The 26,775-nt window shown below is 33.2% G+C and overlaps 1 protein-coding gene across 1 annotated transcript in view; it reads right to left on the reverse strand.

Moving 5' to 3' along the window:
• LOC119829595 overlaps positions 1-25,489 on the reverse strand; it is a 60,079-nt gene extending 34,590 nt beyond the window's left edge. The window contains exon 1 of the mRNA XM_038352177.1: positions 25,283-25,489. Coding sequence (XP_038208105.1) covers positions 25,283-25,372 — 90 coding nt within the window. The 5' untranslated portion in view covers positions 25,373-25,489. The remainder of the gene's footprint in view (positions 1-25,282) is intronic.
• Positions 25,490-26,775: the final 1,286 nt, after the last annotated feature.

Raw genomic sequence — 26,775 nt, forward strand, 5'->3', positions numbered from 1 at the left:
GATAGGGGTTTTTCCTAGACAGCGCCTTCAGCAAACGAAGAAACTCTTAAGCTTTTTCTATATAACATGACGTTAAACAATTTTGAAGACATGTTAACCTTTGGCTTCCAAAAGTTACTAGAAAATCAATATGCGTGTACGGTGCTTAATTCAATTTAAATGTATTGTTTAGAAACCTGAACTACACAGTAAATCTTGTAGCATCCAACAAAGATCACACCGAACATGCTTATCTGATGAAGACAGGGGCTGCGTAATGGTGACATACAAACAACAACCAAACACGATAGTAACATTTACCATGGCATTACGCGTTTTGTCTATCGCACTGAGCCACGATTATTTATGTCCCACTTATTTATACGAGATAACGTTAAATATCTCGTATTTGTATAAGATGCGAGTTATCTTTTAATTCTACAGCTGTCAGCGCGATGTCAGTGGCGTTCCTTACATATTCGTTGTGTTCATTGTTCAACTATATATTTAATAGATGAGTATTACGTAAGATGAAAGGATGAATCCTCTTGCTATAGTTTAAGGAATAAAGCTAAAAAATGCGGTCGAATTTATAAATTCCCACTTTTGTGAAGTAGATTGAACATAACATGGAAGATTTTATTAATATACTTCTTCGTTTCGAACTTTTGCGTATTATTTACTAGCTGGAACCTGCGGCTTCACCTACTTGGTACCCGGCTAAATTGTATTAATCCAGACTATAATCTATCTCTGTACCAAATTTCTTACAGATCAGATAGAGATTTTTCGTGTGAAAGCATAAAAAACATCCATTAATTCTTACAAAATTTCGCGTTTTTATATAAGTAGGATTTTCTTTAAATTTACCAGAAAATGTAATTAAAAAGGTATTTATTACCTATTCTGAAAATTAATCAAGCGTATTTCTCCGTGTCGACAAGTTGGTGATTTAAGGTAATCACGTTATAGGCAAGTATTCTGGGTTGCCAGCAAGTGGACCCTATATAATACCTCGATATATACCTAAAAGTTACTGAAGTTTACTTACTTACCAATAAAAATTTAATAAAATTTATATATTACCTGGCCCAAGCTATCAAAGTTTATCAATACAAAAAATTATTCGAAACATAAGGTATATAAATAGTAAAGTGATATAAATGGTAGATATAACCTTGGATTTATTTAATATAAAACTAAATAGAACCAACTATAATCTACATGAAGCACCATTTAGGAATAATTACTTCATTTTTATAATTTAATCGCTGCTAGATATAGAATGACGTAACCATTACTATTAAAATATACTATTTTAGCAAACATGTGTGGAAGTTTTTACTTTAGATATGAAAAATACGCACCGAGCTGCGATAAGGAAACTAACATGTATATATAATATTACACGTAATACACGGGTTTAAGGAATTAATAGCAAACGAATATAAAATAAAAAATAATTACTGTCTCCTATATTTAATCTAGTATTATGTTATCTGTGATTTAATTATAGAAATTTTCTGCTATTAATTATTAATTAAGTAAGTAGATATTACATAAAGTAACACTATTGCAATTATAGATTAGGTATATGTAATATATTTCTAACAGACAACCCATACGGGATTATGGGTTTTTATTTATTACTTACTTAATTACTCCTTTTAAATTCAATACAAACGTATATAAAAGAATTTTCGAAAATCAAATACGATAAACCGAACTTCAATATAATATATTTCGCATACATTTATACTGATATACTTATACATATGTTCATATTAATTATGGATTTATGTTCGTCAATGCCTGATTTAGTTTACTTCTCCGTTATCATCTTCAAAGCCATGGACGTGACCCGTTTTGAACCATATTCATAATTTTTATGGCTTTTATGTGACTTTGTAACATACGGTTTTATGGCCAGTCGATATTTAAATTAACAGAAATAATAATTTTATAGCATTTTTATTGTATCAACTGCTTTAGAGATTAAGCATATTTTGATTATTTTACATCAAATAACACGTATTTGTGAATCAATAAAATGTTTATAATTTGAATATTCAATCGGTTGTGTGTCATCAAGGGGAAATATAATATATTGCAAATAATAATTTAGAAGTGTGAGAACATTATTTACTCAAACACTTTTTTGTGTTCCTATCTTCAGTAGTTTAGCCATCAACATCACTTTCACAAAGCGAATAGAATTTGTCCTATAATTTAAAATTCGGGAATAAAACAATAAAACACAATATTAGTAAATATTACTTCTAATATGTACATATTATTTATAATTAACCATTGTTTTCTATTCCTTCGATTATGCATTCCAACCCCTTTTCAAACCGTCCTATAAGTCTAGCCTTTGGAAAATACGTTAAAACATAAATGCTGCCTACATTCCGGCGGTAGCTGAGCCACGAGTAATCCAGTGACTCGCTCCAAAACAACCTAACCTTATGTCAATCCAGCCTACTTTATAGTGCCGAAAAAGCTTTAACATAAACCTCGGAATGTGATGATAACAACATTTATCTTCAAGATTAGAAATGGAGACGCCTAAGACCAATTTTCAGAGTAATATTTGCTTAAAATTATATTCTTTAAACGGATTATCTGTTGGGTAGAAATTTTTATGTGCCTGAAGAGAGAAACATATAAACCTTCATGGAAATATGATAAAATGTCTGTAATCAAACGTTGTTAATAATAAAGCAGACTTATGCATAAAAAAACTCACAAAAATTTTCTTAATAATGGATAAAGTCGAGTTTTCAAACATTTTCTCCCGATTAACTTATATTTTAAGGTGACGTTTCGAAAAGCAAGCATTTACAATTTTATTGCAAGCCATTAAACGGATAAACATTGCCAATTATTTCTAAAGGTTAAATTGTTAAATCAATTGATTCTATTTCTTAATGCTAAAAATGGAAAGACTTAGTTTTTGTTTTCTTTAATAAAAAAAAAACATATCTATATTTATAGGTATTTCACAGCAACTATTTATTGAAAGCCTCAACACGGTGAATTTATCCACGAAATGCATATTAATTAAACTAGCCCTTCGCAGAAACAACAGAAAGTTTTCCCACAACCACCGTTATATTTTCTGAAGCGATTCTCTATGCGCGCCGCAGCAATCTGTGCTTTCCTCATTATTCCAAGGGCATACTATGAAACGCTTGTCAAACATCCGTTGTACTACAGTCTGTACGTTTACAACCATCTACTATCGATGATCTAATGAATTCATTAGGTTCTATATACGTATTTACCAGTCACATTATCGGTATTATTAGTCGATGGAACAAGAACAAGCCTTTGCAGACTTTTGCAGATCTCATATTTAGATCGGATTCTTTATTCTTTATTGACTACATAATGTATAGTGATACTCTTGAAGAAATAATATATGTGCTTTAGAGAGTTTTGACAATATTCTAGTATCACAAAAAAAACAAATAAGTTAGTATATTATGCACATTAGATACCGCATGTCTACAAAACAATATTTACAATATTAAGTAAATAAAAGCTATCTTTCATTGACCATATAACTAACCAATGTATTTAATTCCCACATTCTAAATAAAACAATAAATATTGACTACGGAAGCGGTTGTTATCGTCTATTCGAATGAGGTCTATAAAATTAATATTATCAAAGAGAATACCTAACATTGTATTTATTCTGTGACATATTGATTAATTAACAAACGTCGTTTCATTAATTGAATGCAATATTCGAGTAGTTTTTATCTTTCATTGCATTTATCTACTTTATTATCTCTCACTTATGATTAACTAGTAAAGACCTGAGTCGTGATTCGTGTGAAATTTATAAACTACAGATGTTTAATGGCATACGAATTTATTTGTTATCGCTATACGGATTAAAAATACTTGTGCGCTAATATTATAAAGCGCTAAGAATGAATTTTGTTCTAACTCAATTACATGATCCATTTTTGTAATCGCATACCTACACTAGCTCTACATTATTCCCAAATTACATAGACTACATTTTCCAATACGTTTCAAATAATAAAGTTAGAAAGATAATGAGTTTGATAATATTAAATAATACGGATTAATATTTGTATAACCAACAAAGAATCTGATGGGTTAAACTATTAAATAAATGCAACAATGTATAAAACTTATACAATATCGCTCACAAAGTTACGCGTTAAATTTCGAAACTCCTACAGTTCAAATGCGGCTTAAACGAATTCGGTATGGGCAATCTATTAACACGGGTCCGCTACAACCACCTAATTAGTGTCATTTGCACTATTTTTGGATGGGATAAACACAGCAGGGCATATTGTCGAACTGAACAAATTGGAAACAAATGGTAGAGGTGAGTGCTAACTCAATTTGGATAGCGTGTGAGCAATGAACATTGCACCATAGCGGGGCACGGTTTTACAGCTTACTGTGTTCTTGGTACTCGATGTTTTAAATAATATGACGTATGACGCTAACAGATTTCTTCAATAATGTGAAGACGCGTCACTCGTGATGGAGCGTCAGCAATTGCTATGCGACAGTTATACGATACTCATACTTTTTATAATCTCTAAAATTACGTTAATGTCATGTTTTTATTATTAGTAACTGTATGTCCCTTGTATTGTGAAAAGTGGAACATATTTCAATATACCAGCAATATTTTTACCAAATTTAATTACAAATCAGTACAATATTTACGTAACAAATTAATCAAACGGATATTGAACACGAAAACTAATCGCATTAAACAACGCAATACGTAATCTCATAATCTCTTTGAAAAGTGCACAAATACCGACACTTAATGCGATAAAAGGAAATCTGTGTGTTAATCTCTGTAATCCACGGCTGATTCGATAAACGCCTTTAATTTAGACATTATCGGCGTATTGTTATCCGTATCTGCTATAACACTTGATCTACGTGACTTATCATTTCTGATATTCTATGAAACGCACTCTTTTAAGTTGTGGACTTTTTTTATCATCGTTCACATTACTTTGAATTGGAATAGATTATCTATTTCGAATTTGAGTAATACGATAATGCAAAGATTGTGCATTTTTTATTCGTTACCAAATTAAATAATCACTTAATTTGATGTTTTCCTATTGCTTTGTGTAATAAAAATATTTATCGGAATCTGTTATATATCATTCAACGATAAATAATATTCGAACGTCCGTCAGTTGAGGCATTGTATGGATCGAATAATTTATATATTTTTATTTTATTATCAATTGAATGAGTTGAATAAGAAACAATCTCGGTCACTTAATAATCAAGGATGATATTCTATCAAGAGTCACGTGTAATCGTGGCACTGACTGTCTTTACTTACGAAGACCTACTTGGAAATATTTTATTATTATCCAACACAATCTATATGTAGTGGATTTATAAGTTCGCAGTATCAACGGTCTAAACACTCCAGATAGGTGTACTCAATACATACACCATTAATTAATCAATGATAGATTACCTATAGCGATGATTATCTCTAACTTGCACTCGAGTACCGAGATTAATCGAAGTAACCCAGTTTACCCACTCGCGGTCGAAATCATGAAGTATCGACTCTGAATAATACTTATTGTATTCGCGACATACGTCATAAATTATGCAATGATGCATTTTATAAGGAGCGTCTACGGCGCAATATGGATATAATATAGGAACTTGGAAACAAACCGGGAACAAAAAAGCTATCAATGGGGCCGCGGGCTGACCGCAGAGCACATTAGATATTGTTGACAAAACTTCCTCTTCAATTAATATGCATCATCAGGTAATGTCGCGTACGTGCGCTGCGCCGAAGCCCCGCCGCCGCGCCCGCAGACTACATTTTCGCATGCGCGACACATCCATGCAAAATTTTAGGCGGGATGCGTTTGCTTATGTAAGAAACGTCCAGTAAAAGTCACCATACTTTCCATCGACGCCTCTTTGTCTTCACGGTTCATTGGCTTCGAGTTAGACAGGGATGGAGACGTTAGCGCCAATGCGTTTGGACAATGCACGACGCATTCGGTAAAAGCGGGTTTTGACGACCGCTGTCGCGCATTCCCATGCAAGGTATGCCCGCAGGAGCTATGTCGGCAATTTAAATATTACGGCTACTCAAAAACGTGAGATGTAGGTAGTAAGAAAACCCGTGTGGGCTCCGATCTCGCCGAAACTGAGATGCACTGAATCGAGCCGAAAAAATTATTTTTATAATTATGAGGCGACATTTTTTCGTAATTAAATCGTACTTCTTGCGATGCTCATATGAGGCGAGCGTAATTAATAATGCCCATGAAAAACATCGCGTAGTCTCTGAACGCATCTACATGATGAGATTATGCGCTATAAAAATTCTCCGGGTTTTCGTTTTAATTTTGGTCGTATTAAGTATAGAGTAGTTGACATTTTGTGCACAGTCGCCCACGTCGAGCATTCATTCCCATGTCGGCACGGAAAAATAATATTCAAATGGATTCACGCGCGCGCGCCTCCGTCCGAATTTTGCAACCTCTTTTGATGCGCCCGCGCCGATTCCGGCAAATCCGTCGCGTCGGAAGTGCGTGGCGCGCGCCCTGCCGCCGCTCGATGTGTCGATATGCCCACATGGTCGTTGACCTCGATCAGGACCTCGATAAAACTTATCATAGACCGTTATTGGGCAGATTAAGAAGCCGCCCGAGATCTTAACCTCTAATAACTGGGCGACAATGAGCCAGCCGCGCCGCGGCCGCTCTAGCTCGCATGTAAATCGAATCGCATTTGCATGTGAAGTGCGCGTCTATTTACATTTAATAGACGATATCAACTATGAATAAATCCATATATAATTTCAATATTGATTCGTTCTTTTTCCACTTAAATTAGCAAAAAATTCACGTAGTGTAATGAGTTGGTAACTGTAACGAAAAAGTGGTAATGAGTGCGAACTATCGACATTAGGTATTCCCCTCACTAATCCCGCTGATACGTATACGGTCACACAATGCACTTATTATTCGACAGTTCAGTTTCTAAGTAAAGTGCATACAGATTGAATACAACGTTGAAATGACGTGTGCGTCTGTCCTTCAAATGTCTGAATATTAGTTTCAAAGAATCATGATACAAAGTAGAAAATGATTCTATTAGTATTGCTTTGGATTATCCAAAGCAGTAAGCATGCACGAGGCTGGAATATTTTAATAATCAAACCGTTGCCAATATTATATGGAACAATTCAATAGAAGTATTGAAAGGAAAGTTTACAAAGCTGTTATCTGACGAGGCTAAAAATATGTAGCAATATTTTGTTACGTTGAAATAGTTTATGTCAGAAAAATTTTTCTGTACTTTACAAAAATAAACATGACAATTTAATTTGTTTAAGCATGCACTTTTAGTAATTAGATCCATAAATTGACGTGGAAGTTAAATATATTTCGCAACAATCCCTTTCAGACAGAAGGAAAATTTCAATGTAACGTTTTATGGTCAATAATTAACCTAATTTATGAACGCATTTAATTAAGAACACGAATTTAATTTTTTATTTACTCTAAGTTAAGCAGAAAGAACCAAATTTATATGAACAGGTACCACCATAACTCAGCAAATGACAATAATTATCGTAAAACAATTCGACAAATCTGGTTTTAAGATGGAAAGCATACAATCAAGCTTTTTGCTTATACTTCAAACGTGTCGGGAACTCAAAACAGAGGGATTCTGTTAAGGCAATTAAGTGAATCTTTCCTTGTAAGTGAGGTAGCGTATACCTGCATTTTATGATCCTAACAATGAATAAGAAATCCGGCTATGTCCTGCCATTGTTTATACTATTACGTCAGTTATCCTTTACAATATCACCATAAATGGGATCATCAGTTAAGCTTTGACGCCCAAGGACATTTTGAATACAATTCTACCTGATCTGTAATTTATGGCTAGAAAAAATTAACGGGATAAACTAACTTCTTTGCGACCCTTTCGGCTTAATTTTGAGAGTTAACTTATCTTGTAATCATAGAAATACCTTGTTTTGATATTTGGAAATAAGTCAATTACGGTAGCATTAATTTACCATTTAATATTATTACATTGTAGATGTGTGCAAAAACAAATAATTTTGTAACTTTCCGTAAAACGGGCAATTCTATAATGAGGTTTCCAAATAACTTTAAAGTTCATTTTAATGAGTATATTCTGTATTCACGCTTAATTAATCTGTGCTTTATGTTGTCTTTATCACAGTTAAACGATTATAGACATCCGATTGTTTACAAACCACAGTCAACTTGCACTGCGTTGGGATCGGCGTGATTCATTGACTATCTATCAATACGTACATCTCGGGCTCTGGAAGCAGCCACAAAACAGAGATTAGAGTTCGTTCACACAGGATTTTATTCCTCTGCATCAATATCGATGCGCGCATATCGTTGCATGGCTCTTACTCATTTGTTGTTGTAATTGTAAAAGGGATGGCGGATGAGATAAGTGGGTCGATGACATTTGGCTGCGTCCGATTACTACGATTATGCACTTTGAGCGTTGAACTTTACTACGAGCTTTGATATACGACTAGCTTTGATAATGCACTTGATGCGTTTCGACTGATCTCGTGTGACCTGTGCGTGCGACGCCACCGTATCTGTTATGCATTGTAGGTACTCCTGTTTAATATGAACATCGATGTTTAATATGCCGAAAGAGTGAAAAGCGTTATCTTATTAAACTTATTTATAGCAGACTTCCCTGAAACGCAGATTTATAAACGCAACGTACGTAGCATTTCATTTCGAATTAAACACTGATAATGAATTATTATCTTGTACATGCAGAAACAATGAGCGTTCGTTGAGGCACTTACTGGAGTGTAATAAAAAGTGAAAAAAACTTTTATTTAGAAGAGCGTTTTTTTAACGCACAAAACTGGGATGTACCTGTGCCATTAAATTTCTGTTCATTTCTTTTGAAACAGGAAATTTATGTTGTAAATTAAAAAATGCAGTTAAAACAAACAATGGCAGACGTAACCACAACTAGTATACGTATAAATTCCCATGCATAGATAAGAGAATGTATCTGAACGTAGAAACCACTATTACCGCTATCGCATCCGTTGATAGCCGTACGATCATTCGTAATCTATTGCTTTAACCGAAAACACTACCCCGTACAATTCAGTAATAATAATCGTATACGATAAAAATAAATTTTGTCAAATAATAATGATTACTTACCTTTTGAAAAACATGGGTTTGAAACAAATACATGTTTTAGAGCACACTTTTGAAACTTGCTAAATAATCACTATTATGTGAATAAAGGATGTTAAAAAACCCCCTTTAGACTCAAAATAATTATTGATGTACATTGTTACAAAATGTTATAACGATTTGTGATCGACACATCCAGAATGTTCTAATTTCATAGGCTTGGAATCGGCGGTCCGATCAATTATTTCGTTGAATTGGAAATTCCAATCTTAATCTTAAAGCGTGAATGACGGTAGATACAAGATAGTGTCCCCCAAAGGTTACAGTGTCAATTGACGTCGACTAAACCATAGACATACGTTGTTCTAAACGTTTAATCAGCACAGATTCTAAATATAGGCACTTATGCTATGCTCTAACCGACATGCTGATGTCAGCAGACCTTTGCGATAAATTAATGCGATGCGTGTAGAAATTTTGAAGAAACTTGTAATTTTTATTTTATTTTTGTATTATTTTATATAAATGTATGTGTGGCTTGGTGCATTAACTAGCTACTATGAGAAACTAGTTGATCGCTCCGGCTCCGCCACGGGGTACACTTTTTGTATTTTTTTTTGTTTTTTATTTACAAAAAAAAACACAAAAAATGAGTTTTAATTTAGGATAATATTCATTTTTTCAAGCAAAGACAAATTTAGAAAAGGAGAAATCATTAAAATTTATTCGGCCGCTCTAGAGGTGGTTAACTAACACGGTTTCAATTATATCTATAATCATGTACGATTTTCTTTTATATAGACATAATATGAAGTAGTTGATTTTGGCATCATTGTAATTGCTTTAAAATGAAATAATCAATAAAAAACTTTATATCTAATGAAGCACATATTTAAAAAATTAAAGACAATTTCAATAAAATCATAATCAACAAGAAATCGTATTGGCAAAAGTCAAGGCCACAATATAAATGATTGAAACAATAAAACAACGTCATAAATTATTTGCTGATATTGGAAAGTTACTTTTATAGGTTACAAACTATTTGAGTTAACAATAAGCATATCTACAGGAAGGGCAAAGGGTATCGGACAGGATTAAGGGACAACAAAACAATGTATACATAAAAATTATGCAGTTACATAAACGCAGTAGCTTAAGCGGTACATACTAAGAATAAATAATATCACAGCTTTAATTTTTTTACTAATTTATTAAGTGTAAAACTCATGAAAACAACCACGCACTAAATTCTTTTTTAAAGCAGCATGTGAAAACAAGTGATTTTGTTGAAAAAAAAAGTAATGCATACGTTTCTTCAAGGTTTCATGAAACATTAATTATAAGAGATCATCCAATTTTGCGATTTAAACAAGACAATGATACAACTAACCTATACAATAATAATGTAAGTCGATAACTACAGTCGACGTTGCTTATAAGATGTTAAACACTCAATAGAGATACAAAAGGATTGATGAAATTTTATAATAATGTAAGTCGATAACTACAGTCGACGTCGCTTATAAGATGTTAAACACTCAATAGAGATACAAAAGGATTGATGAAATTTGATGAATTTAATAAATAAAAGGTTTTCGTATACATTCTACATGTAAATACAAGATTTGCTACACTAATTACGGGAACGCATCGCTACACTAACAAGTAACAGGCCTAACTTATCGCGATATCACTTTCTGATAAATACGTAATTATACTATTTTTTCGTCACGTTATTTATGTGAAAATATTGCGTTTGTTAAATGGGGTGCAATTAGACATTCATGATTATGTGATACAATCGGAAATTAAACATATTTTATTAAGTAACGGTAACTGAATTTGAGATTATTGATACGAAGAAAAGTGAAAGAATGTCTGATTCATATTGAAGTAAAAAATTTAATTCGGATTCAATTAATTTAGCAACGATTATGAGTAGTTAATTAACAATATAATACATTTTGTACTATCAAGGTACGTAGTTTTAAAGAATTAATAAAAAGAAAAAAACTACAAAGAACTGAAATGTCCCGATGGATTCATCCGAATAGCCGGAAACCAACCAAAATTAAGAATATCTTCGGAATTAAATATAATAATGTAAACAAATGTAAACTATTTTTCTAAAAAACTACAGTAACATGGATAAAATCTGCAAAGCACATACCTTAGTTTAGTTTATAAATAGCTTTTAATTTGATAGCAATAAAATAGCTTTATTATTTAATTATTTGTAGTTTAGCTTTATTGTAGACCCGGTGGGTAGTGGTGTGTGTCACCGGCCCCTCAGGCGACGCAGGGATGCATTCATTGTTGTTTTATCCTTCACTTTACTATATTTTGTCTTAGTTTTCTTAGCAATACTTTTGCTTTAATTAGAAATCAATACACCATGAAAGTAGACTAACAGATTCAGTAGAACTATTGCATTTAAAGATTTTTGTCGTTATTAAAGATTGATTTGTTTGTTCATAGCGAATAATCTCTGAAACCACTGAACCGATAATTATATCAGTAATTTACATTTGCTATTTTTTATATTAAACTGAAGGGATCGAAAATGCTATATAAATGTGACCATTAGTCCATATTTAGTAAAACATAAAATTAAATTACCTTAAGCACAATCGTTATTATTAATATTTTAAGAAACAAACCCATTTGTATATTGAATTAAGTAAATAATACCAATACCAGGCGTAATTCAAAAGCAATATTCTAATCCGTCCCCGATGTATAGTAACAAGGACATTTCGCGTAAACAAAGCACATTTGAATGTGGGGGTGCATGTTTACGCACTTACATGTGGGTAGGTTAATGATAGTGGGTTTCCGCCGCGTCACACCTGAGAGCATCTAACCGCCACTGGATATAGATACCCCTCGGGCGTTACCCCTCACCCCTTAATTCAATACGCACTGTGCGTAGCGGTGCTATGGAGCTGTGTTTACCACCCAAAATTTATTCCCACGCCGGAAAGCACTTAGTTATGTAGTTTTTCATTTTTGCATTTTTCTATTTTCATTTATAATTTGGTTACTAAAACACATAAATTGTTAATCAATCATTGCAAAGATTTGATCTTATTATCAGTTTCAGTATATAGATATACACATATATTTATAGATCAAAAATAATGCCTCTAAATCTCCAGATAGGTGAAACAAGAGTCGCAAAATCGTTATTAAATAGCTTTTCATTGTGTTATTGTCATAATGACTATACTGATAGTTTTCGTATCGCAAAACTATGGTGAGTGATAAAGTAAATCATTTAATTAGATATTGAATTATTCCGATAATACTGCATTATAAGTGGATTCAATTGATCGCAGATAAAAGATAAGCATGTTGGAGGTTGAAGTTTTATCAGCTCCATGTCATTACTTCGAACACATTACAAAAGGTTTTAAAGAATAAGTAAGAAGTTCAATTAATCCTAATTTGCCCGCTAAGATTAAACTTGCGATATGCCATTCTATAAGAACCCTTTACTTTCAATTCCCTCCCTCTTAAGCCGCTTTAAAAGAGTTTGACAAACACGGGGCTAATGCGTAACGGAATTATTTGAAGGCACATCGGTTCAATTCTAAAAGCTATTTATACGTTAAAATTATAGCGTTCCGTCGTAACATGTATCACGAAATTTATGTGATAAAGGTAATTAGAAAAAAAATCTTTCTTATTGTTTCCAGTAATACAAAGCCTATATACACGGGCGTTAAACTTCATCATGATCTCGGAAGAACTATGAATATTCAAATTATTATAAAGCATTATGTTTTACATTTTTGTAGCCATTCCATCGGCGCATACGCACCCTTATCGAACTATCGGACGATGTACCACCGCCCGTGTGTCCGTTACAGCGCGTAGGTTTTTCACGTAAAAAAAACCACAATTATTATAATGATCGTCCTAGTATGGGATCCCAGCTTGTTTATGCAAATATCCATTCTAATTAAGAGGGAAAATTATTTTTCAACGTAGTTTGCATGCGGCGGAATCGGAGTAAAAACTGCGCAGGCGATTGTAATATGGGGAACGGTTCATTGTCATTGGCATAAGTAATAGAATGGAGAGTTGACTGATCTGCTGATAGTTACAGACGATATGAGGTTTTTGTACACGTTCATTACTTTCTCTGCTTGTTAAATCTACGAAACACAGTTTGTAATCTATGTATCATTTCAATTTATTTTCAATTACACAGTCTATGTTTGATTTCAGTTGTCTGCTGAATAGATTTAACATATTCAGTAAATATATGCAAATAATATACCATTTATGCAAACCAATAGAAAAATCGCTCAACCCTCATTTAAATTATTTAACGATTATAATATCCCTGTTCACATGTAGGCAATTAAAGGGCATCTTTTTGTTAAACATTAAAGGTTTAAACGTCTCATCATTAAAATTTTATATTACCTTATATGTTTATTCTGGAATAACCGTTCCAAGCGTTCCTTCATTAACAAAGCTTTGTCGAACATTTGATGCGATTCCAGATTGTCGGCCGATAGTTCAGGGCGTGGAATTAATTACTTAATACCAATGCGTGCATAAACGCGTGCGATTTCTAACGCAATACCGCAATTATGTATTTTTTAACGCACTAGATATCGTTTTTGAGAGCTTATCGCGTCGTGCTCATGAACCGAAACGATATTTATGAATAAATCGTATCGTGTCGGAGCTATAGGAGACAAACACATATGGGTTTTCGTTTAATAAATTATATTGCACGTCAATTATGTTGCGGATGACTTAACTAGTGAATGAATAGATCAAATCCTCGGCATGCGGTGATGTATGAAATATGTTGTTATCGGTGAAAAATGAAGGATAAAAAAATTACTTCAAATGTAATGTAGTGTGTATGATTGTTTATAGATTTTAAAGTGATTTTATAGCATTTTTTTATATTAATTAAAGTTTCACACATTCAAGAAATAATATGCGTAGCTTTTATCTTATTTCGTATGTAAAGGCATCCATTCCTCTTGTTGTATCAGTTGTTCCCAGTTTATCGGCCTTATAACAAACTTATATTTCAAAGTTTATCCATGAATACACGCATAATTGTTTTATAAGCACTAGCGAGTCATGTATAATGACATTTCAAATCCAGTATGAAAGTCAAATAGCCGTGCGTGCCGCAGAGTGCGTTTTCCGAATCCGCAACTTCCTCCACGAAGCGATTGTTTGATGAGTGGGTAGGTATAACAACGTGCGTGACAAGTGCGCAGGCGGCTGCACACATGTCGCTATCTCACTTTCATGTGATCTTATCGCCGTTCAATATATTCTGTAACCGCGGCCGTAATACGTAACAAAATATTGCAAAATATTGGTTTGAGGGAATCGATGCTTTTAATATGCAAACATTCTTTCCAACTACCGAGCGTTCCGAATTTAAAACTTCACTGGAAAATATAACAAACATAAATCAATAATCTTAGTATACTAACTACATTATATAGGTACTTAGGGTTACCACACTACATATCCATACAACTTTGATGTATTTAGTAATGACTGCGCTCCACTGTTACCCCGTGAGGCCATGACTCTTATTTCTTATGAAAAATCAATAAAAAATAAAAACTGCAGTTGCATACGTAATCGCTAATGCCGTATAAATATGTATTTGCATAGCATGTGTTTAACAGTGGATTACTAATATCTGCATCATAAAAACATTAGCTTATAGGTGTTTATAGTGACCATCGACCTAGGGTTGTCAACTGAATAGTTTATCGCTTGAGAACAAATACGTATTATGCTAAATATTATATTCTTTATGGACACGTCGATAATGAATCTGAAGTAATGGGCATTTTATTTCATAGAAAGCAATCATTAACTCGCTCGATTATATATATGCTTAGATATAATTTCAATACAATATCTTTTACCCATTTAAAAAATAAGTATAAGTAGTGAAAGACATTCACCGTTCTGTTTGACTTATCATTGTTCCCATGTATTTATAAATAACATATTTTAACCATTTTAAATAACTCATATCTAAGCACAAAAAATTAATAGGTAACGTATCGATAAAATGTTTATAAGTTCCCTAGCGCGGTCACACACATGCGAAATGCGGGCACACATAGACATTTATGGCCATCAATATTCGTCTGTTTCCGTCATTTCCCTGCGCAGTCGTCGATCGCAATGATTGCTCACGCGTTTCGCATCACTCACCCCTGCCCCTGGGATAGCACACACACAATTTACATAGACTTTACTATGCACCTCGAAATGTTTTATAACAGAAAACCGTAATCTACATACGTTGCACGAAGAATCATTGACGCATGCGCTTAGCTAATACAAAGTGATATTAAGTCTTTAATTATCTTTTAAACTATGCTTGGAATAGCAGCAATCGTGCAAGAAATGCGAGGAATTTCTAGCATAAACATTATAAGAAACAAACGTATTTTAATAAAAAACAACTAAAGAAAACGTCTTTAATATACACACAATCTGACTGAACGGAATAATTCACTCAAAATATTCCTTATAATTAACAATTCTTTGTTTTCCACAATTGACCAGACTTGTCCCATGCGATAACAATGAACGAACACCAAAGAATTACGGAATATAAATTGAATTAAACAACTACCAGGTATTATAACGTTTAACAAATGCGAAACGCACATGGCCTGGGCGTGTCGTGTACACAGCTCTCACCCCATTGTTTATCCCACGATTAAAACCAATTCAAATACTAACTCGCACTCAAAAATTAAGCTCGAGTGGTGCTACGGAATCCTTTGTTTTAGACACAATACACACTTGGCGCTGCAGCGAAAACTGTGGACGGTTTTAACGATTATATACGGGGCGATGTTAACATGGGGCTTATAGTTATATGTAATTATAGTTTACATATTGTTTTTCTATTGTAAACTATCAGAGTACAAGAATGGCTTTAACATTTACGCTGACAATCCTCATATCCTGACGTTTACTTTAATATGCAGATGCACAGTTTTTTTTTTAAGTTTTTGAATCTATTTATTTGAATGGCAACAAGCATAGTATCTTAAGTTACTAATTTTTAAATAAGTATTTCTAATATACTAACTCAAATTCTAACTACTTTATAGGCTTAATAAAACTGAATGAATGAATAAGACTAATTGATGACAGGCTAAGGTTTTGAACTTTACTAAAAATGACATAAATTTTTCAATACCCTCCAGCTTTCAAAGGTAACGCTAAGCATGGATTATAAAGTGGGGTGTTCGTTTATATTATGAGCTCTTCAGGCTGCGCCGGCGCAGACGACAGCTGAGCTCTTTGAGAATTTTTAGCAATTAACCACCCTATTGTGCCTTTATTAGCGATGTATGGCGATTGCTATCACCGACTTTCCCCTTTGACAATATATGAGAAATTAATTTGTCATTTTGATGTAGAGGACAGTTACAGCTTACTCCATAATGAGAGTCTGGAATTTTATAACGGTTCTCACTCAATTACTTGTCAAATTTATATGCAATAGGTACATATATTATATAACATCAAGTGTTTATCTGGCTCCGCCCAGGTAAACTGTTTTCTTAAAATACTAAATTTTTTAAAGATTCCTTATCCAAGCAAAGATAAATCCAACAACCAAATCATTAAAATCTGTTCAGCTATTCTTAAGTTATATTTGGTGTTACTAACACGACTTTACACTGAGTATAGAAAAAATATATAGACTGTATTATTACTTTATAAAAATATGACATTTTATTTAAACGCATTAACTTTTTAATATTCACAAAAAGCCTTCACCTCCATAATAAACAAAGGCAAGATACGAGAGTCGAACATTAAGTTCCCTCAAATAATCCCCTGCATTACAGATACCAGAACTGAAATCGTGTTTGGTGGTAATGCAAAAAGTGGTCCGTAATCACAGTGAGCGTTACATTTACGCATGCTTTATCGTCAATCAATAATTAATATCTGGAGGCTGGACGTCTGAGACGCTCCCGAATTTCGCTGAGAACGTTGAGAGCCGTTCGAGTAATCGTACTGGCAAAAAATGAAAATGAAACAAATACGAAATACTCCATTACTGATACGGGTGGCGTGGAGTCGGCCTACTGATTTTATTGGGAAAAGTGTGTGTGAAATTATTAATTAATCAATATTGTGTGATGGCATTTGTAAAAATGTAATGTTAATGAAAGAGTGACAGGGTACCATGACTTTTGAATGGGCATGCATATTTTGATGATTTGTGAATTAATTAATGAACAATTCTTTATTAGGCACCATATATAATACATTTAAATTTTAATAAAATATTAGTTATCAATGCACAGAAAGCAGCCTTATCGCTGCCAGTGATCTCTACCAGGCAAGCTATATAAATTATTTTAATTTAAATTCGGTTGTCATCCAATATGTGCACGGTTGTATAAATATTAATATTCTGTTTTACGTCTCTTCATACTAATTCTTATCTAAAATAATTAGTTAATGAGAAGATTAGATTCTATGTCATCTCCACACCATCCCTATCCGCACAGGCGCGCATTACGTATGCAGGGCGCGGCAGGCCGCGGGCCACGTCAGCTATTTGCTCGTGACCAGAGGGCTAAGCCATTCAAGGCTAAGGCGCGGGGCCACTTTTTGGCCGTTTTCGACTTGATCCGCCACTTCAACGCCCCTGCGCCCGCTACGCACCAACTTTCATCACGCTTCGGAGAAAACGGATTGATCGACAATACATTTCCTTAAAATGAAAGCAAAGTGGAGCATTCGTAAGTTTTTACGCGTCACTCGGCGTGGCAAAAAGTTAATGAGCCTTTTTCATTGATGGCTATGGGAACGGAATGGTTTACTGATATCAGCAAATTAATTTATATTAATTACTTTTTAATGTTTTTTGAATGCGAGGCGACGAGTCGTTGGTGTTCCTTTTTCAGATATCGTGATAGTAACTCTTTACTTTTAACTTAATTTTATTATTTAAAAAAAAGTGTGCAAAACTTACAAACGATTTGTAAAAGAGGTGGGTTAAATTGATATATCTACGAGTACCATAGATTACAACATTACCTGTAAGGTTAAATAAATAAGTTTGGAAGACTTAAATTAACATGATTCTTAAAAAGAAGCAAAAAGTTTTTCCCCCCTAATCTTCGGTATTAATAGCACATACAATCCGACACAAACATACACCGTTACTTAACCCCTATCTCCATCTTAACAATGTTTGCACAATCGTAGTTACTTACCGAAAACACCCGTCCATTATTAATTGCACTCAGGTGCTAAGATTATCCTTATTAGGGTACCGCAAAGCTGAAGGCTTCCTTACGAAACGGCATGTATTAATTTAAGTAATACATATCGGATTACGAGTGTTATCTAACAATAGTGTGATTTATAGAAGGAAGAATGCAACGTGAGAGATGGAATAGTGTAAATTGAGAAAAACAAGATTTCAATAGCTAAATAATAAAGAATATCAATTTATCAACTATTACTTAACATTAATATAATAATTTAACGACGGAATAATTTCTGACAAACGAGTTTACGCAATACCACATTAGCACTGTTGTTAAAAAGTATGTCGTTCCAATTAGTTATTTATTTACTTTAAATTGAACAACAAATAGGTTTTGTTATTACACCGGAACTTAATAGCGTTTCCAGTGGATTAGGCAAGTTGAAGTAGTTGGCGATTTCAGAACGGATTGCGAAAGTTTAAATTAAAAACCGAATTGGCTTTCTGAGCGGCGAGGTGCCCCCCGCCCCGCGCTGTAATTGCGGCGCGCGCGCAGATTATCAGAAGCAAGTGCGTTCGATAAGGCGAGCTCACGAATGCGTGTTATTAAATTTATTCCTTTTTCGCCAGAATCTGCATAATGAGGGGGGCAAAAAATACAGGTAATCGCTAGATTGCGAGTCCCCTGAAGTGATGCCTTTGTTTTGCATGTACGCAGGTTTCGATGAATATATTAAACTGCTTTAAATTATAATGGCAATGCCACGAGATCCGTCGCAATGATCGATACAACGTGCCTTGTATAATCTATATCTGGGTTTCATTATTGTAGTAATGTGTCATGATCGCCCACGTCGAAGGGAATCCTCTCACGTAGCAAATATAAATGAGCAAAATATTTCTTTTGTTGATATTCTTGCGACTCATAACTCATTAACATTATAAAAATACTGATATCGACAAATCGGCAGTTAATTGCAGGTTGCAGGTTTAACTTTCAGTCAATGTCATGCTTGGCATTTTATGGGTTGTAAGATACTCGTCATAACATTGTTATTTCAGTGGAAATTTCAATTGTTGATCTAATGAATTTCTCTTTTGTTATATTATAGTTATTATTCACTACGTATTTAAGGAGGCAAACGGAATTGGAAATTGTTCCTATATTATCACAACGCGTACTGCAAATTATGTCCAGAGTTGCGTATGTAGAGCTTATTACCATTCTTGATTTTTCGAAGCTCATTAACGCTTAATACTTCCAAAATTTGTCTCAGGTGCTCGTGAGAAATTTGCTTTGTAACAGGATCGGGGTGTAGTAAAAAAGTACCGCGCGTGTCGTCAGCGGCCGTCCGGCAAGTAGTCCGTAAATTATGGTTAGTTTTTGGCATCGCCTGCGCAATGCAGCCTCACAGCTTTTCACATTCACTCCCCTCGCCCCGCCACCTCACACGGTCACAGACCTCGCGTCAATCTCGACTACTTATCCGTCCGCATCCATTATATTAATCATTTTTCCAAAAAACGCACGAGATCCCATCTCGGCCGGGAGCTTTCGAAATTTAGAATTGACAAATCGATATCGCAAGATATTTATTGAGGCATGTATCGTTCGAGCTGGTTCATTGTGACGCCAAAATTAATCTCGGGGTTTAGCTGCGTCACAAAGGCTGCATGCCGGCGCGTACGGTGGCTATTACAGACACCACATTATAATTACCTTTTTAAATAGTTTTTTTTCAGATCTCCATATTAAAACGTCAATGTAAATAACTTGTTAGCCGCAATCTCATTTCTGGGCGATTGGATATTACAATAGTGTACGTGATTTGAGAAAGGTAACGGTGTCGCCGCTTTATCCGACAGATGGAGCTTATTACAGGCGGAGCGCGTGCTCGACAAGGCTACACACTAAATAGTCAATATCGACACGATCAATTTGTTAATCGAAAACTAACTCGATCGAAGTGTTGCAAGTTATAAACGATAGATTTTTATGTGTCTCCTATGTGTATATTGTTTGCAGTTTACGACGATTGTTTTGCAACTTGAAGACGTAAGTCGATTTAAAATTTTCACGTACGATTTTCGAAAATAATGTGTAATTGTTGGAAAAAAAGTATTCATCGCAACGCGTTCGACACTTTTGTTCTATGCTTTTCATAAAGATTTTACGTGTTTTTTTTTTATTTTTGTTTGTTACCTCACAACTTGTACTGGGTGAACAGATTTTGGTGAATCCATTTGCCACGTGTTCCCATTTATATTTGGTCTAGTTCTGACAATTTGATGCTGGTTTAGTTTTTTAATTAAAAGGAAATATTTTGTTCAGGGATATTCACCTATATAACAAGTTTAGTCTTAGAATGGGATCACATACAATGTCATATGTAAGTGGAAAGCTATGTAAATTAATATGGTTTTAATCCTCATCGACTTGAATATGTTAATTGACCTACACATATCACGCACATAATATCATATCAATATTCGGAATATAAAAAATAACCCGCCAGAAGATTACTACAACTCTTACAAAGTCCGAACCCAGGGCGCCAGGTATTAATATAAATGCGTCACAATCCAGGTAATTTCTTTTAACAAATAGTTAAAAACCGTCCTAATCAAATGATTCGGTGTCAGCGTAGATATAACAATAAATATCTCACTTGTACGTGTGGAATTGCACGGATCTATCTATTATGACTTGTCATCACTTTTTGTGGACCGTTCAGCACGCGCCGACTTTCTATGTACCAAGCATCTGGATATAATTTGTTCAGTTTTTTATTTTCGCGCCGAAATTTATGTTAGTCATTGCCGGCGCTGATAACGGTCGCTGGTTTGGATTCGTTTAGAGATATATCATGGATATCTGGGTATATAACACCAATACAGTTTAAGATATGTATTAAATGCAATGTTAATAGCAACCTTATTCAAGGGTAGGAAGTAATCAATTCGACTATTTGTTTTATTGTTTGTTTTACGATTATGAATTGATTGATATATTTTATTTTTTGTTTAGGTTTTGTACATTCGAATGATTTATAATGGAATAATTACAATATGTCAATAAATTTGATTAGCTCTAGGTCTGTCAAAATATTCATTATTATGCTCTATGATGGATGCATAATGGATAAGAATATTAAGCCATTACAATATCCTGCAATTTTTGCAGCTACCTAAAATGACTATGAGCATTCTAACATCTCGGAAAAATTTATTTGAATAAACGGGTATTTGCGAAATAATCATTTAACATAATACTTTTTTTTAGTACATTCCATGTACTTATAGTAATACAAGTACATTTTCAATAAAAACATTTTTTTAATATCAAAATTTCAGTTGTTTGTAGAAGGGAATCTATTGGAAATAGTTTATAATACACCAACAAATCTAAACATCAATGTAAATAATACTTATACTATGTACTACGTTTGTATGTATAATATTGTTCATGATAGGTAAATTAATGAAAAGTAAGTGAAATACGAATGATATACTGTAGAAAATAATACAATGTTATCCCAATAAATCGATATCGCAGATTCAGTTGGTGTTAAAAAACCAAACCGAGTTCACCCTTAGATACCTACTTCCAACGAATAAGGATCAAACCAACCCAGCCATTTGACGTTAGTCCCCATTTAATAACCTACCATTCTATATTCCCATGTAAGAAAAGCGTTCATAACAAAGTGTAATTAACCCAGCCAATAACAATAAAAATTAAATCTCAAGTATGTCACTGGAGCATATAGGCAAATAGCATTTATCGCAGTAATCCACGATAATGGATTAGCTGGCACGTCGTATTTATAAACACCGCTATCGCTCTTAATCGAAGTCGATTCGAATAATGTCCACGCGATTATTGAAACGATAAGAGCCACAATAAAAAGTGGTAGCGTAGATAAACTTACTGTGAACTGATTTTAGTTGCGACAGAATTGTTTGTATTAACTATAAAGGTTTGCGGATAAAATATTCGACGCGCACGACCTCAGATATAATAGAGAAAAAGTCGTTTAATTCTATAATAACTATAATTATAAGTGCTAATTGTATTATAAATGTAATTATAATTCGTAATTGACATTGTTAAAGACTCATTTATCAAATTAATAGTGTTTACGTGTCTCCAGCTATGAATTGAATGATCTGATTTTTAGTAAAATTAAATTAGTATTTAATAACTTTTCTAGATATTATGCATTTATTTTATACTATACATGCATTCTCATATAAAAAGTACTTTTTACAATTCATGAACTGTATATGTACATAAATATGATACATATGTAAGAAATATGATACGTGTCTAAGAAAATACTAACAGCTATAGAAACTACTACAAATAATCTAAAATAACAGGCAAAGCACAATAACTTGTACCACAATAATTTTTTGTTGTTCTGTTATTATGATTAAAATATTTTAGTTTGCTGTAGCAAAGTATGAGCAATTTCTGAATAAATTCAATATTGTATGTGGATATGTGTATGTTTGCATACCCATATGTTTGCATATCTTTAACATAGCAACCGATTGACGTATTTTTTGCATATTGATAGAGAGGGAGGGGAAGCATAGCGAAGTTTTTATCCAGATATCACAGAACTACATCAACAAGGAGATAGGAAATTAATTCTAAAAAAGCAAAAAAGCAATCTATTACTATTTATATCCTTGTACATTTTTATAAATTTATCGTATAAAGATTATAGTAAAAATATTAAATTTATTTAAACTTTGTAATATATTTCGTAAACCTTAACCGCAAGTAAAACCTGTTTCGAGTAGATTAAAAACCTATTTAAAAAAACTGATTGCTTTGTATTTGGTACTTTCACAAATGTCATTTTCACTGTTTAAATTATTTTTCACGATGAAATTACATATCTTTTGTAGACATACAACTTTTAATAACATTGAATTTAGTGTATATTATTTTACGTAAAAAGTTAATTTTATGATATTAACCTACAGTACATATTACATTCGATGATAAGAAAATATAAACCTGCTTAATGAATAATGTGTGATAGCATATAGTTTATACAACCAAAAAAACATTTTTTGCGCCGTCACTTTAAAACTATACAAAATCAATTCAGTTAAACGTTATAAACGTAATTTGAAATAAAAACACCCCATTAATTAATTTTGTGTCCCTTGTCATAAAACGTATATAATAGTTTCATTAACAAAATACCAAGGAACTCTGCTCTTCTATAACAGTATCTAATAATATGTAATAAATAATATTTATACAAGTCTGAATTACAGCATAATTAGAATAAAAAACAAGAAATACAACTTGTAAAGTTTTTCTACAAATTACAGATGTCCCATAAACTTCAGCATAATTAAGTGACATTTCATACTAAAGCAATTGAAGTACTATTGTTTTTTTATTTCATTTATAGATACACACTTAACTATAAGAATTTAAGAACGCAAGCTATATTTATCTTCGTAAAGTATATTCTTACGATATTCCTAACTTTATACAATATGTAGGTAAGTACAAATAAAAGGTAACATTTTATATTAAATGTTATCTTTAAATGCATACCTACGTTTTTACATACAAGAACGTTGTATAAAATATTTTGTGTCCCAAATATTTGGCAAGGAAAAAACAAATCAGTAAATTATCTTAAATCCAAGTTTAATGAGCCTAACCGCATCGTTATGGACAATTACCAAAACTAAGAAGTAATCAAGCGTCGGATTTAATAAATTAGTTAATTATTGCAAACTATCTGGTATTTTGATTATAGTTAATTACGAGATAAACAGCAGTTGTTAGTCACCATCCGTTTTTTCCCCAATTATATGTACTAGCTATCTAATTGTTATCTATTTCCCATAAACTCGACAACAAAAATTTGTTATTCAATGACTAGGTCAAAACATTATGTATTTAATCGTATTAATATTTCATTAAATTAAAAACCCTAAAATAGTCGAATTAAAATTGTTAAAACAGATCGCAGTGTTATTTCAGGATACTTTTTTAATCGTATTAAAATTATGTAATATATGAAACGTATATTTAAAAAATATATTACAAACGAATAATTTGAGAACGTTTTATTTATTGTAGGTATCCATGGGGATACTTTTGGAGATTTTTATTGAAAAATTATGAACTAATTAACAATAAACAATTAATACAAAAGTTTTTAAAAGTCAAATTATATCATTTGGCTCTTTTTCATCAAATCGGCAGAATATCGGATAGTTATATAAGAATTGAAACTCCATTTTAAATTGGATACTCCGAACGTGTAACTGAGTTTAATTAAATTTTTTATAATGTAAAATATATTACATTCAATGTCATACGATGTAAGTATTACATCACTAAAACTTTAATATACTTGTTAAAAAAACACATATTTATATCAATTACAAATTATTATTAGATCCAGGTGTAATGCAATGTAATGTTTCAATTCAATATTTCAGTGACCTTGCCAAATATCAATAACTATTGTCTGAACCCAAAATATAATTTGGTATGTTAGTGTTTCATTATATTTATGCTAATTTCGCTTATCAAGATGAACTTGCTCGTTTATTGTTTGAGTGTATCAATTGAGCATGTCTAATACGCCGTAACAGTTACTTATTGTTTATATAATTTTGTCCCTTTACTGAAAAAATATTGCAATTTTTATTTTGAATACACATATTACTTATAATTACTATTTTCAATATTTACCATTTTGTGAAAATGGTATTAACAATTGACGTTAATTTGCGTAATAAAAATATCCCAAATATAATTTACCTGTGAAAGATCGCTCGGGGCTTCCGATTTAGCCGTGTTGGCCGCAGCCCATGCCTCTGCGAATGTCTCCATAGCACTCTGAAAGTCCATCTTTCCGATTCACGACATCAACATACCGAAATTTCCACACATGTGCCCGAGAGAACGGCGAGAGAACCACCCTACACACGTACGTTCGTGCCGGCCGGCGGCGCGCTACTGACGGTCGGCCCCGCCCAGCGAACCGCCCGCGTCGAGAAAAACCGATACCACCACAGCCTCCCGTTTCAGCGCTTTTCTTTTTTAAGCCGATATTTTAACGAGTTTCTTTTTTCCATACAAAGCCCAGCCCACGGTGGTGGTTGGGCGGCCTTTGGATTATTTACACTTGTAATTCACAGATTGTTACGATACTTAATTTGTTTCGCTGAGAGGGTGTTAGGCGTTATCTTGTTGCGATTACACGACGCGCTGATAGGCGTCTTACTATCTCGCAAAGCGCGCATCAAGACGACTGCATGAATTTTAACAAGCCGTAATCATGCCTGACTTGATTAAATACTTCGTTTAATTGTATAGTTCAAAATTAACTTCGTTTATAATAAACAATTGATAAATTCAGTCATTGGTTTTCATGCTCGGTGGGAAGATACTTAATTTGTATGTTAATTTGGGAATAATTTTGGCAATTTAAGAAGTTATAAAAATCGCTAATTATGATATTCGAGCAAGCGGATGGTAGCGTACTAGCGCATTTTTATTCATTAAATAAATCACCCCAGCTTCCCGTCTGCTCTATTCGCAAGAAAAAAAAATTGTCACGGCTTCCTATAATTTTGTACGTGGCCGTTTAAACGGTATTACCTTCCGGCAAGCGGCATTTTATCTTAATTTCTATAGCTTCTAGTATATTAACGGCCAGCTATGACAAATTATAATGAAACGGTCGCATAATTTGTAGCCACAGGTTTATGATTATAGCTTTATTCTTCTTCATTGATTATATTTAAGAATTGTAAATTGTGCTTATTAGTAAATTATAATTAGAGTTAAGAAAGCCGATGCGGATTATCTTCACAGCTTGGTTTACCAAGATTAACGTCAAAATAGACGTTATACACGTCTTTGAACATTGTTTATGTAAAAACAAATACTGATACTTTATAGCCAATATAACTTTCCTTCAGATTATCTCCATAATAGAATATAACCGTTAGCGGCCGCTTCACGGAACGCAAGTAGGTCGCTTTATATCGACCGACATTCTTTGTTACCCGGCCCGGATAAAACAATGAAATTGTATTTACTATTGTTTTAACTTCGACTCCTGGGATAGTGGTCTCTTTCTAGCTTTATATCCTGCAAACATAATGGGATTCGATCTCTTATCGCTAGTACATCAACTGAATAGCTAAACACTCCGCCTGAACCACGTTGTAGGTACAGCAATGAAGCAATGGTTTACTTATATTGTTATTGTGCTACATGTCATATTTAGAACTGTTTGCCTTAAC

This window comes from Zerene cesonia, chromosome 10, assembly GCF_012273895.1.
Source record: "Zerene cesonia ecotype Mississippi chromosome 10, Zerene_cesonia_1.1, whole genome shotgun sequence".
NCBI classification, from domain to species: domain Eukaryota; kingdom Metazoa; phylum Arthropoda; class Insecta; order Lepidoptera; family Pieridae; genus Zerene; species Zerene cesonia.